Raw genomic sequence first — 12,436 nt, 5'->3', positions numbered from 1 at the left:
CTATCCCTTCAGGCTTTGTTTTCTGGTGGCTATGAGGTGAACAGACTTCCTTGATGACATATTCCTGCCATCATGTACTGTTCCTTGTACGTCTGTAGTGACAGGGCCAAGTGGCTATGAACTAAATCTCTGAAGTTATGAACCAAAATACCCCCCTCCTCATTAAGTTGACTGACAGAGGCATTTTGCCACACAGCAGAACTTAACATACTCCAGGAAAGCTTTCATTGTCAATGCTCAGTCAGTTCTTACCTGTCTCAGGAGCATGCTCATGTGCCTTACATTTTTCTAAATTCTTTAAAATAATTCATTAGGTTTAATTTCTAAAATCATGTGGATTTACTTTTTCTGTTGGTTTACCCTTCCCTGGTTGCTAACTGGCTTTTCTAAACCTCCCATTGATTAATTTATCAACCACCCCCATCATATGCCTGTCATAGATGCCAGCATCATCTTCCTAATGCTCATTTTGTCTCTAGTCTGATGGTTTGCCCTGAAGCAGAAGATGATGCAAGAGAAGAGCATACCAGATCTGTTTCCTGTCATTCCTTAGCAGTGCTTTGCAGTGTACACTTCAGGCTGTACACTCAGTCTTCATTGTTGCTCTTTGCTTCCAGAGATTTATATCAGCACCCCACACACCCAGGGTTCCAGGTGGTTTTTCTCGTCTTTAGAAAAGTTAACTGTTACTTGAGTCTTTGTATGAATTTTGGTTAGTGTAACATTTTCATCAGGTTATTTGTTTACCATCATTCCTGTGGACCTTAGTAGTAGGTAAGACATTATAGAGTCACAGTATGGTGTGCAAAAGTTCCATTTTGATGTCGTTATCATTGAAGTAGGAAAGAAAGGATTGGAGTCAGACTGAACCATTAGCAAACTGCTGACCCATTCTTATTTTTTTCACTGCTGAGGTATGGAGTAGCACCTTACAGTCCTAGCGTAAGGTTAGGTTACACCGTTAGTCTCTGCTGCATTTCTATACCCTAGGAAGTTGACTTGACTCTTATGGTTTCCTTGAGCAATCTCTCTCTCTCTCTCTCTCTCTCTCTCTCTCTCTCTCTCTCTCTCTCTCTCTCTCTTTGTACTAAAATAAAAAATATCGAGTTCCTCTGGCTTTAGTATGTAGTTGTTCACTTAGTTGTGTGTGCATAGTTATACCCCCATGGTTCAGTTTTACACCCTTGGTTCCATTTCTGACAGGAAACACTTTCCCAGTGATACACAAGTAGCAGTACCTGATTTTCTGTAATTGAGAGGAGAAATATTCATGCTATACATTACCTAGAGATTATTGGCCTTTAACTTCAGTTCTACCAATCAGATCTCCATTGAGGAGGGGCTCAGTTGGTAGAAATAGAAAAGATGTATTTATTCATGGATGGAAATAAATGGCTTTGGGAATTCAGTTATCAAAATGTTAGCAACTGGCAGAGTTAAAGTTTATTATATTCCTTTTTCTTCTTCAGTAGTTACATTTTCACAATGTGGTCAGCCAATTTTTCTGATGGCTTAAACTTCTTGTCATATTTGTGTGTGTGTGTGTGTGTGTGTCCGTAGGTCCTTTGATGCTAATAGATAGATAGTCAGGAGCCAGAAGGTAGGAAGACTTCCCAGGAAGTCACATTTGTTTTGGGGGATAGCCAGCACCTCTCAAATCCCTCCACTGATCCACTATCTGAATTCACCTTACAGTAGTGTGCAGTGATTCTTGGAGCTGCTGCATTGTTGACTTTATTTTCTGATATATTGGGAAATTTATATGTTCAAATCTGAGCTTGTCTGCTTTTGACATTACTGTACCCTTTATCTGACAGGTACAATTTTCTGGTTCCACATTAATTTGATTATCATACTGTTAAGTACTTGACTTTGCATATGGTAGGCTTTTAATGCCCATTTATAGAGAAAATGATTGCAGCATTAATACAGGATCCACTTTGCTGATGGGAATTCAGGCAGCTCGAGAAGAGTTTTGGGATCATTTATATATGTTACAAGTACAGTCTGTACGTAGGACTGAGGATGACAAGGTGAATAGATGACATTGCTGGCCTTGTAGGGCTCAGTGGCAGCCACCGTGGTCTTGGAGGTAGATTGCTTTGACACAGTCCTCACCTCTATTTGAGCTTCAGTTTGTCACTTCAAATATGCTACAGTGTGTGTAGGTGATGGATTGTGTTACATAACTCATTCTTGGAAAAGTCACTGCAGATCAGGCACTCAAGCTGGATTAGAATAAGGCTAGTGAGCTGTAGCCCATAGAAAGATGATTGTCTGGCCTGTTTATTGGTCTCTCTTTTTATTCCCGTGTACTTTATGACTCCCAATGGCTAACCAGCACAGATTTTAGTTTATGTGTATGGGTATTTTGTCTGCATTTTTGTATATGCACCATGTATATGGTCTAGTAGACAAGTTTAGTTAGACCCTTGATTCTAAACACGTGGGTCCTTATGTTAAATCGAGTTTTTCCTACCAGCTCCAGCGTCCTGACTCTGACTCTAAAGTACTTTTATAGATACCTAGGCCATAAGCTTTGGCTATTTCCTGAACAGAATATAATGTGTTATTCAATTTATTCTAATTTAAGTTCTTCCATTTAGTTGGTTACCCCATGTTCCCTGGGCCAGTGCCATGATTGGCTCTATTCTGGAATTCTTTCTGCCTATGGGATGTCACACCTTCAATTATACCCTTTCCTATAGGCCATAGGATTTTTTAATTTACAAGTGATGTCACCATATAGTACACAAGAGATTCTGCGTCACTACCCATGTCAGGGTGGAAGGGTTGTGTGGAGTAGGGTGATGGCATGCTGGAATGACCCTTTCACAGGGGTTTCATATCAGGTATTCTGAATCTCAGATAGTCTGCATATATTTGATATTCAAATTACAATTTATAACAAGTAAAATTGTTGTTATGAAGTAGCAACAAAATAATTTCATGATTGTGGGTAACCACAACATGAGGAACTGTATTAAAGGGTTGCAGCATTAGGAAGGTTGAGGACCACTGCTTCAGACGATTTGCTTAATGATGGTGTTGTGATGTAACTATAATTGAATCTCAGAAAAGTAAAATTATACCACATTTACCTTACTTTTGGTGCTTATACATTCTTTATATGTGGAGGAAATAATCAGCTTTTCACTACCTATCAGTAGGCCACTTTCCAATGAATTACTTAAGCAATAAGCAGATGCTATAATTAGAAATGTCAAGTAATTGAGGAAGAACGAATTAATTAAACTTAAAAAGCCTAATTGTATATCATGTCCTTTTTTGGTAGAATGAATGAGTGATTGTGTGATTGTGTGTGTGTCTCCCAGGTTTATAGCTCCTGAATTTGAGAGATTTTATTGCCTCAATTTTTCCAGTAGCTGAGAGTACACATGTATGCTACTAACACATCCAACTAAGTTTTTAGTTCATGTGTATGGATGTTTTGTCAGCATATTTGTATATGCATCATGTACATGGCCTGGTAGCCAAGGATGTTAGCCTGGATCTGGAGTTGCAGATAGTGTGAGCTGCCATGTGGGCATTGGGAACTGATCCCAGGGCCTCTGCATGAACAAGTGTTGTTTTAACCACTGAGCCATCTCTCCAACCCCTCAAATAAAGGATTTTTTCAAAGGCCGTTTAAGTATTAAAAATTCTTGGATTCATTTATGCCTATGCTTATAGACACCATTCAAGCACATTCCCTTTCTTGTGATATAAAATTTGTTTTATCTTTTTATTTATAATCTTGTACATATTATTATTTGATAGTCTTTGAGAAGTGGCAAAGAAATTTGCATACATAGAATTAGGTCCATTTTTCACAGGACCAAGTTTTAGGCAAAACTGGACCAGCATTTGTTAAATTCAAAGATGTCTAAGCCTGTGTAAGAAAGCTGTGGGCTTACTGTGGAGTGCAGGTGGGGCAAGGCGCAGAACGCTCTCCTCACCATCTGACCTTGGAGAAATGATGGCATGGACTGTGATTGAGTGAATGCACTTGAAAGCAAGGGCACGAGGGAATGCCCATGTCCATGTTACTTCTGTAGGGAAGGCAAAGACCTGGGAGGAAGAGTTGTAGCTCTCTCACATGTGGCTCACGTGAGCACAGATGCTAAGACAGCACCAGGAGGTTTCCCTTGCTGTACTTGTGTTTGCTTAGGTTAACTGTAAACATCACCTCTTGTTTCTTTTGCTTTCATGCTAGAAATGAGTACTGCTTTGTTTGCACCACTCCTGAACTAAAGTACTAGGAGTTCCCTGGTTCCCCATGTAGGTCTTTGGGATACCCTTTGATCCTCAGAGACTTAGCCTCACTGGCCCGGGGCGGTTCAGCACAAGGATTCAAGTAACATATGAATCATCAGTGCACCTCTGTGGGGCTTTGGCCTAGTGTTGGTGACACAAGTTTAGAAAGTTGAAAAGAAACAGATGCTGTGTTGTGTCTGCTTCTCTCTTCTGTTGGATGATTTCATTCCTTTTCACTGGTAATCTTTCTCCTTATGTGTTTATTTGTATATTTTCATTTAGTAATAAGTGTGCTCCTTATGTCTTAAAAATGAGGGCTAGTTGTAAGCATTGTATAGTCTCATATTTGATGACAGAGATTGTGTGTGTGTGGCCTGTTGAAGGTTTGCCATCATGTATATTTTTCCTGGAATTTGGAGTAAAATTATTATACCCCCGTTTTAATGTTCTTGGTTCCAGGGAAATGCTGGCTTGTGTTTCACTTGCCTTTTTTCTTTAATGGTAGAACGTCTGTATGATAACTTCATATTCCTGTAATAGACAGTCTAAAATCTTTGTTTCTTGTCACTGTGCCAAGAAAGAATGGAAGAGTACATTGAGGCATGAATGCTCATAATTCTGTGTCTACAAATAAACGAAGATGCCTCTGGGCTTCAGTGTTATCATATGGAAAATAAAATAGTTAAATGAACTTGACAAAGCCTGCAAATCTTTCTGACATTTTTTTTTTCCTGAGACATGGAATGATGTATCCATGGCTGTTATGGAACTTACTCTATATCGCAGACTGGCTTCAAACTGACAGAGATCCGTCTGCCTGGGCCTCTGCGTCCTGGATATAAATGCAGGACCATGATGCCCAGCCTTTCTTACTCTTAACAAACAAATCCATGATTCTCTTTTTCTGGGTGATAAAAATTAACAGCGTGAAATCGATGTCAACTGATTTCTAAGTATACTACTACTAACTATATGAATGTTCTTATACAGTAGATACATAATATATAATATTGTGTAACATTGCAAACTATAAGTTGCTATACAGTAGATCTCAGGAGTATTCTCACTGCTGATTACTGATGCTCTATCTCCACAGAGCAGCCCTGTATCAAATTTCCTTGCTGTATCTACTAAAAACCGCTATTCCTTTTTGCTGGAAGAGTCTGGCTTCTTTCTGTTCTTTGTATAAGTGTTCTTTGTGCCTGGCTTGCTTCTCTTAGCATAGTTCCTCAAAGTTCAGCTGAGTTGTTCCATGTGATAGGCTTTCCTTCTCTTTTAAAGCAGAGTAGGACAGACAGCACTGTGTTCTTCTACCCATCCATACACGGCCGTGGTTCACATCTCTGTTGTTTCTGTTGTGAATAATTGTGAATGGTGGTTGTAGATAATGCTGCAGTGATTATGAGTCTGTAAACATCTTCTTGTAGCCCTCGTTTCAGTTGTTATAGACAAATGCTAAGAAGTGAGTTTACTAGGTCACATGTTAGTTTTATTATTTTTTCACTTTTTTATGATCTAAAAATCTAATTTTTTTTGTTGCTTGATGGGTTTGGTTATTCCAACTATTTCTTCACTTGATCTTAGCCAAAAGGCCGAGAAGCGATCCAACTATTTCTTGATTACCACTCATGTAGGGTATCTCTTTGCCTTTGGCCCTGTGCCTTTAGCTCTCAAGTGAGTGTCAAATAAGTGTTCTGCAGCATCTACATAGCTGGATCTAGCTGTCCATAGCTGTGTTGTCTTCTGGGTGGAGCTGAATCCCTTAACCTTAAGTGAAATTAGTAGTGTGACAGAACTTGCAGTTATTAACTGCTTCCTGTCTGTCTGGTAGCTCTTTGCTTCACTTCTTTTGCTACCTTTTGTTTGTTTGCTTGTGTTTATTCTTGCATTGCTTCTTTGTTTTCTTTTGTGTTTTTTAATGGTTATTTCCTCTACAGTTACTATGGGTGTCATATAAAATATCATTTAGGTGCATCAGTCTTTTTCAGCTGATAACTTGTGTACATAAATGCCAATCAATATATAAACCCTGCCCTTTTTTATTTTTCTTTTTATGTTACTGTGTCTATGTATTTCTTAGCTACAGTATTTATGTTTTTGCTTTTTAACTCATTTAATAGAATTAAAACTTTTATATGGGGCAGCAAAATGGCACAGTAGCTAAAGGTGCTTGCCACCAAGCCTGATGGTCTGAGCTTGATCCTCAGAACCCACAGAGTAGAGTGAGAGCACTGACTCCTTCAGTTTAAGCTCTGACCTTTACACATGCATGGTGGCACCCCGCTCTCCATCTCCAACTAAGGGAATGCAAAAGAAATTGTTTGTGTTTTATACGATAAATATCTCATTACCATATTGTAGGATTTTGGCTGTCTATGTGTTTACCTTTCCAGCAAGCTTTATAGTTTCCTATGTTCTGTGTTGCTGCCCAGTGTACTTGCTTTTCATTTACAACAGGTCTCTTTTAACATTTCCTTTTAAACAGGTTTAGTGTTGATCTCATTTAAGCTTTTATATATCTGAGAATGCCTTTCTTTCTCCTGATATTTGAAGTGTTTTGGTAGTTTTGCTACTTACAGTATTCTTGGTTTACATTCCCCCTTTTTAATATTGCATTTAATTGCACATAGTTACATAAAATGCATGTAACAGTGCAGTTTGAATATGCATTTACTTCCTTCTTGCTTATGAATGTTCTGCTGAGGAATATGCTGGTAGTCATGGGATTTTTGTCAGAATCCCATGTTTTAAATAAGTTTGTTCATCAAAGACTTGAACTCTGAATCTGAAAAGAGAGAGCATTGTGTTTTATGAAGCCAGATAGCAAGGTAGTAGACAGAGCTCATTGATCAGCAGACTCCAACTCAGAGGTAAATCCAAATGTTGTGTTGTTTCTCTCTGTGAAGAACAGAAGGTAGAAGAGCAGGAGGCATGAGAGCTGGCGCTGACATTAGGTAAAGAAATAACATGTCCACGTGTCAGTAGGAAACCAGAGGTCCATACTTCCAGGGAAAAATATTTTGCATAGATGTGCTTAATTTGGGCTTTTCTAGTGCAGTGTATCTCTACTTTATTCTTTCTACCTACATGGCTACTATGTCTTTTTACCACCCCTCCCCCCTCCAACCTAAGTGGCTACCCAATATGGGATATTATGTCTTTTCACCCAAATTATATATTTTCATTTCTTCAACTTTGGTTTTTACATCCCAAATGTTGCCCCCCCCCTTACAGAATTCTCCTTATCCTCCCTCCCCTTTGCCTCTGAGAGGGTGCCCTGGCAGGGTATCTCCTTTTCCTGGGGTATCAAGTCTCTATAGGATTAGGCATATTCACTCCCACTGAAGCCAGACAAGGCAGTTCTCTGCTTTGTATGTACTGGGGGAAGACCAACAGTGTCGACTATTATATCTTAAGAATGATATAGATGATACAGAGTCAAAGATAATTTAGTTTAAACATTTCTGATATTTTTTTGAACCAGATAGAGAAAAGGCTGATGTTTCTTGAGGTCCACAGCTCTTAAAGCAACTCTACTTTTAGGGCAAAAATACCGCATTTTATTTCTCTACTGGCAATATAATTAAAACATTTGTTTAAAAGCCACATGATTAAATACACTGTTTTATAAAATGCCACTAAATGCACTGATTGCCATTCCCAGAACTAAGGATCTGTCAGAGTGTCTTGGTAGAAACTGTTACACAGGAGATAATTGATTGAGACCCGTTGAAGGCAATCTAAGATAACCTTTTGTTTTTAATTAAAGTGGGAAATAAGAAGCCAGTTCAAAAAATTGTCTTCCTTCATTTGTCCAAGCTGTGAGCAATGGAGTTTCTGTTCCAGCGAAGCCCTATCACCTGCGAAAACCCTTAAGAATTCTGGCTATGTACTATGAGGTTATAGCCAGCAAAGCCCATATGCTGCTGTGATACAGTATGGCAAAGATCATTAGCAAATTAATTTTTTAGCTGTCACACGTTTTGGTGGTAGGGTTAAGAGGACATTTTTCCTTCCTGAAATTAAAGTCAATGCCTTCTAAGAAGCTTAGAAAAAATGGGTTTCTAAGATAGAAGAAACAAGGAGATACCGGGTATAAGCCTTTGAAATGTGGAGTGTGAAAGATTAGTTTTTGATTTCATTTAGGTCTATCAGGCAAAGGCTTGGATTATATAAAGAATCACACATTATTTTAAGTAGAGTTTTTTTCATGTCCTTTTGAGAAAGCATGCTTTTTTTTTTTTTTTTTTTTTTGTCCAGGCAGGTTTTATGTCACTGTATAACCCTGGTTGCCCCCAAACCTCTAGTCCTCCTTAGCACGCAAACCTGTGGTCCTCCTCCTCAGCATCCTCAGTGCTGGGGTTGTGATACGGATGACATTGCACCCTGCTCTTTTGTTTATTTTGTGTTTTTCCTTTTGCAACTTTATTATTATTATTATTATTATTATTACGAATTGATTCATTCTTATCTCTCTGTACAAAGCTCAAGTCTAAGTGGATCGAGGAACTCCACATAAAACCAGAGACAGTGAAACTTATAGAGGAGAAAGTGGGGAAAAGCCTTGGAGATATGGGCACAGGGGAAAAAATCCTGAATAGAACAGCAATGGCTTGTGCTGTAAGATCAAGAATCAACACATGGGACCTCATAAAATTGCAAAGCTTCTGTAAGGCAAAAGACACCGTCAATAAGACAAAAAGGCCACCAACAGATTGGGAAAGGATCTTTACCTATCCTAAATCAGATAGGGGACTAATATCCAATATACATATATAAAGAACTCAAGAAGGTGGACTCTAGAAAATCAAATAACTCCATTAAAAATGGGGCTCAGAGCTAAGCAAGTTAATTTTTTAACAACTAGAATGTAATTGCATCTTTTCTCTCCTTTGTCCTTCCTTCAACTTCATCATGCCTCTGCTTTCAAACTTGTGCCTTATTTTCTTTATTGTTTTTCTTTATTACTACATAGATATGTGTATAAATATATGAGTACAACCTGCTAAGTCCGTTTAGTGTTGTTAGTATGTATTTGATTTTAGGACTGATTATTGGATAAACAGTGTTGGGGCTCATCTCCAGGAAAAATGAACTTTCTCTCTCATTAGCTGTTAGTTGCTTATATTTCCTTCTCTCAGGATAGATCCCCATGAGAGTCCCCCTTTCCACATTAACATGTATATTGACATTGTCCTTCAGGCAAGTGTAGGCAGCCTTACTGTGGAGGATCCTAAGTGAAGCTTCTCTGTCATTTCCAGAAGACACTCTCTTACAGCAGATTTCCCAGTTCTCTGGCTCTTAGAATAGTTCTGCCCACCCGCCCTCCATGTTCCTGAGGTGTAGGTACCAGAGTTGTGGTCTGGATACATCCAGTGTGGCTGGGCACACCGCAATCACCTCTTCTCCACATGTCACCAGTTGTGTCTTTTTGCCCTGGTCTCTGTCTACTTCAAAGAGAAGCTTGTTTGAGAAAGGATGAGGGCTCCATTTTCCTTTGGGAAGAACGATATATATTTAGAATACAGTTGGGAATTTTGTCAGTCTAGTCAAGAGGTGATAGTAGCTTGTGCTCAAAGACCCATTATTCGACTAGCTCTGGGTAGGGGTGTCAGTTTCTAGTACCTGGCATGATTTCCCTCCTCGCAGCTTTTGGTTACCACTAAGCCATGAGTACCACTATTACACCTTCAGAGATCTCCGGCCATGCTGGCTATTGTTATGATTTGTAGAGTCCCCAGATAGGAGTATTGACGGCTTCCTGCCTTTGGCAGCCTGCATAGCTCCTTTTGGTGCTATGAAAGCTAGTTCACAGGGAAGAGGCTTTTAGATCAGTTACGACATCCTTTGAGTCCTGTGTCCTTAGCAATAGGGACTTAACTTCAATCTCTAGGAGACAACTATGTATGCCCAGTTCTCGAATTGAATTTTAAAGTATCCTCTTAAGCTATAGTATCATAAAATTCAGTTCACTTATTTAAACTGTATAGTTCAATATCTTTCAGTGTATATATAGAGTTGTACAGATATTTGAGACAGTTTTAGCTTTCAGCGTCCTTTGCTTTTAAGATTAGTACCCCAACCAAGTAATTTTAGCTGGGATTTCAATGAATGGAATCATTGTGGGAAATATTACCTTAACATTTATTCTTGAGACCAATGAATAAATTGATTTTCTTCATTTTATTGTATAATGCATAGAGAGAGAAACAGGGGTGTATAGAGACATGGTAAGTTGCTCAATTCCTTTGTAGAACCCTGATTTCAATTATTTCATATGAGAATAACCTAATTGGATATATCTAATGTGGAATTGTTTACTGTTTGTGTAGCTTAAGTGCTAACTGTCTGTTTGAACTATAAATTTCTTATGGGTAGCCTATATATTAACTTTCTTATTATTTGGTGTCATAGTTTTTTAAACATGCTTTAACTCATGTTTGAAGTTCATTATAATAGAGGTGGAATATTAGTGTTAGTATGAAATTGCTATTAATAACAAATAGCCGACATTTCTAAACCTAATTCATCCATAGTCATAGAGTTCAGACCATGGCCTAATGTACATATCCTTTAAATTTGTCTTAGGTACCAAATCTGATTCCAGTTTTGATGTTCAAGTTGGGAAGACCCTTAGACCCAGTATCATACAATCACATATTGTATACTTTGCCTACACTTGGTGTTCACAAGGTTAGTATATCAATCGACTGAAATTTTTTTTTTTTTTGGCTGGGGAGGGTAGAAACCTAAATGGTTGGTATTGCTTTCTACTTCATATTATAAAATTTTAGGACCTAATCTTACCAAGATTATTTCTTCCCTTTTATTTTTGTTTTATAGTAGCTAAGGTTTATAGATAAATTTAGGGATTCATTTAAATCTCAAAATCGCTGTTTTCACATTTGCTGTTTTCTGAGGTTAGGCCCTTTGCTTCCCAAATGGCTGCTTAGTTCCTCCCCAAGCTATCTCTCTTGTTCTCACAAGATGGTCCAAAGTAAGTAAGCTTGCACGCCAGGTTTTCCTTATAACAAGGACTTTCAAATACCCTTTGAAACCTTGAAGTTGCCTTCCTTCATGAAGACAGTTTAATGTTTTTCTAGGTATGTGTAGGGCAGATCCTGCGGGTAATTCAGCTGCTTGGGACCACACCACGACTAAGAGCTGTCACGTTGCGCCTGTTGACATCTCTGTGGGAAAAGCAGGTAAGTTTAGCTATCCACTTGTTGCATATTAAATGTGCTCTTTTCTCTGGAGAATAATGGTTGTGTGGCAGTGCTGCTCAGATTTGGTAATAGCAGTGGGTATCAGCAATGACTACCTTGACAAATTTTGATTTATTGTGGTGTATTTGATCTGTAAATACAGGCGCTAGTGTTTGTCTCAGAAATTGAGAACATAGAATAATCTTATTGCACTACTTCTGACATTTATCTCTCCGTTTGTATGGGAAAGTAATAGAAATAAGGTTGTGATTAGAGGCTTTGTAGAAAGGGTGAGATCTGGCCACTTGTTTTTCTGGGATGAACAATGCATAGGTCTGCAAGGAAAGCCTCTATAATCACAACAGCATTATTCTCTGCTGATTAGCAGAGATACGTTATAATTTCCAGATGCAAATGAAAGATTTGGAGGTGAAAATGTTGCATAAAGGATAATGATTATTCAGCTCGAGTTAGCAAATTACCTATTTTTGTGTGTGTGTGAAATGATTTTATTAGGATCGTGTGTACCCTGAACTGCAGCGTTTCATGGCCGTGTCTGACGCGCCCTCCCTCTCTGTGGGCAAGGAGCTCCAGTGGGAAAAACTGATTGCAAAAGCTGCGTCCATCAGAGATATATGTAAACAGAGGTAAGATGACCCCTTTAGGATGCATGCCTCGAGAGGGTACTTTTCACTTAATTCTTCTTTTTTCTTTTTGTAATTCAAACGGATGCTTTATTTTTCAAAAGCAAGAATGTTTTTCCCTTTTAAATTGGGTCTTGTAGGATATTGATATCCTCTTCTGGGTACTAATTTAGTATCATGGTAGCATGATACATGTTACTATAATGTCATGATATGACATTTCCTCTTCTTCTGTATATAAATGTCTGACAACTAAGCAGTAGGCTGTAGTCATAAACCGTTCTTTGTTTTGCTTTTGATTTGTGATCTCACTGGGTCACACAGACTGGA

General features: G+C 38.5%; 1 protein-coding gene across 3 annotated transcripts in view; it reads left to right on the top strand.

Moving 5' to 3' along the window:
• The window catches only part of Focad (focadhesin), a 314,502-nt gene that overhangs the window by 132,861 nt on the left and 169,205 nt on the right, over positions 1-12,436 (top strand). For all 3 annotated transcript variants that reach the window (XM_021160670.3, XM_029475892.2, XM_029475894.2), the window contains 3 exons: positions 10,846-10,950; positions 11,361-11,462; positions 11,979-12,109. In XM_021160670.3, the coding sequence (XP_021016329.1) occupies positions 10,846-10,950; positions 11,361-11,462; positions 11,979-12,109 (338 nt within the window). The remainder of the gene's footprint in view (positions 1-10,845; positions 10,951-11,360; positions 11,463-11,978; positions 12,110-12,436) is intronic.

Source organism: Mus caroli, unplaced genomic scaffold (assembly GCF_978045245.1).
Source record: "Mus caroli unplaced genomic scaffold, Mus_caroli_1 scaffold_6, whole genome shotgun sequence".
In the NCBI taxonomy this organism is placed as follows: domain Eukaryota; kingdom Metazoa; phylum Chordata; class Mammalia; order Rodentia; family Muridae; genus Mus; species Mus caroli.
Note: the sequence above shows the minus strand (reverse complement) of the source record. Positions and strands in the feature narration are given on the sequence as shown.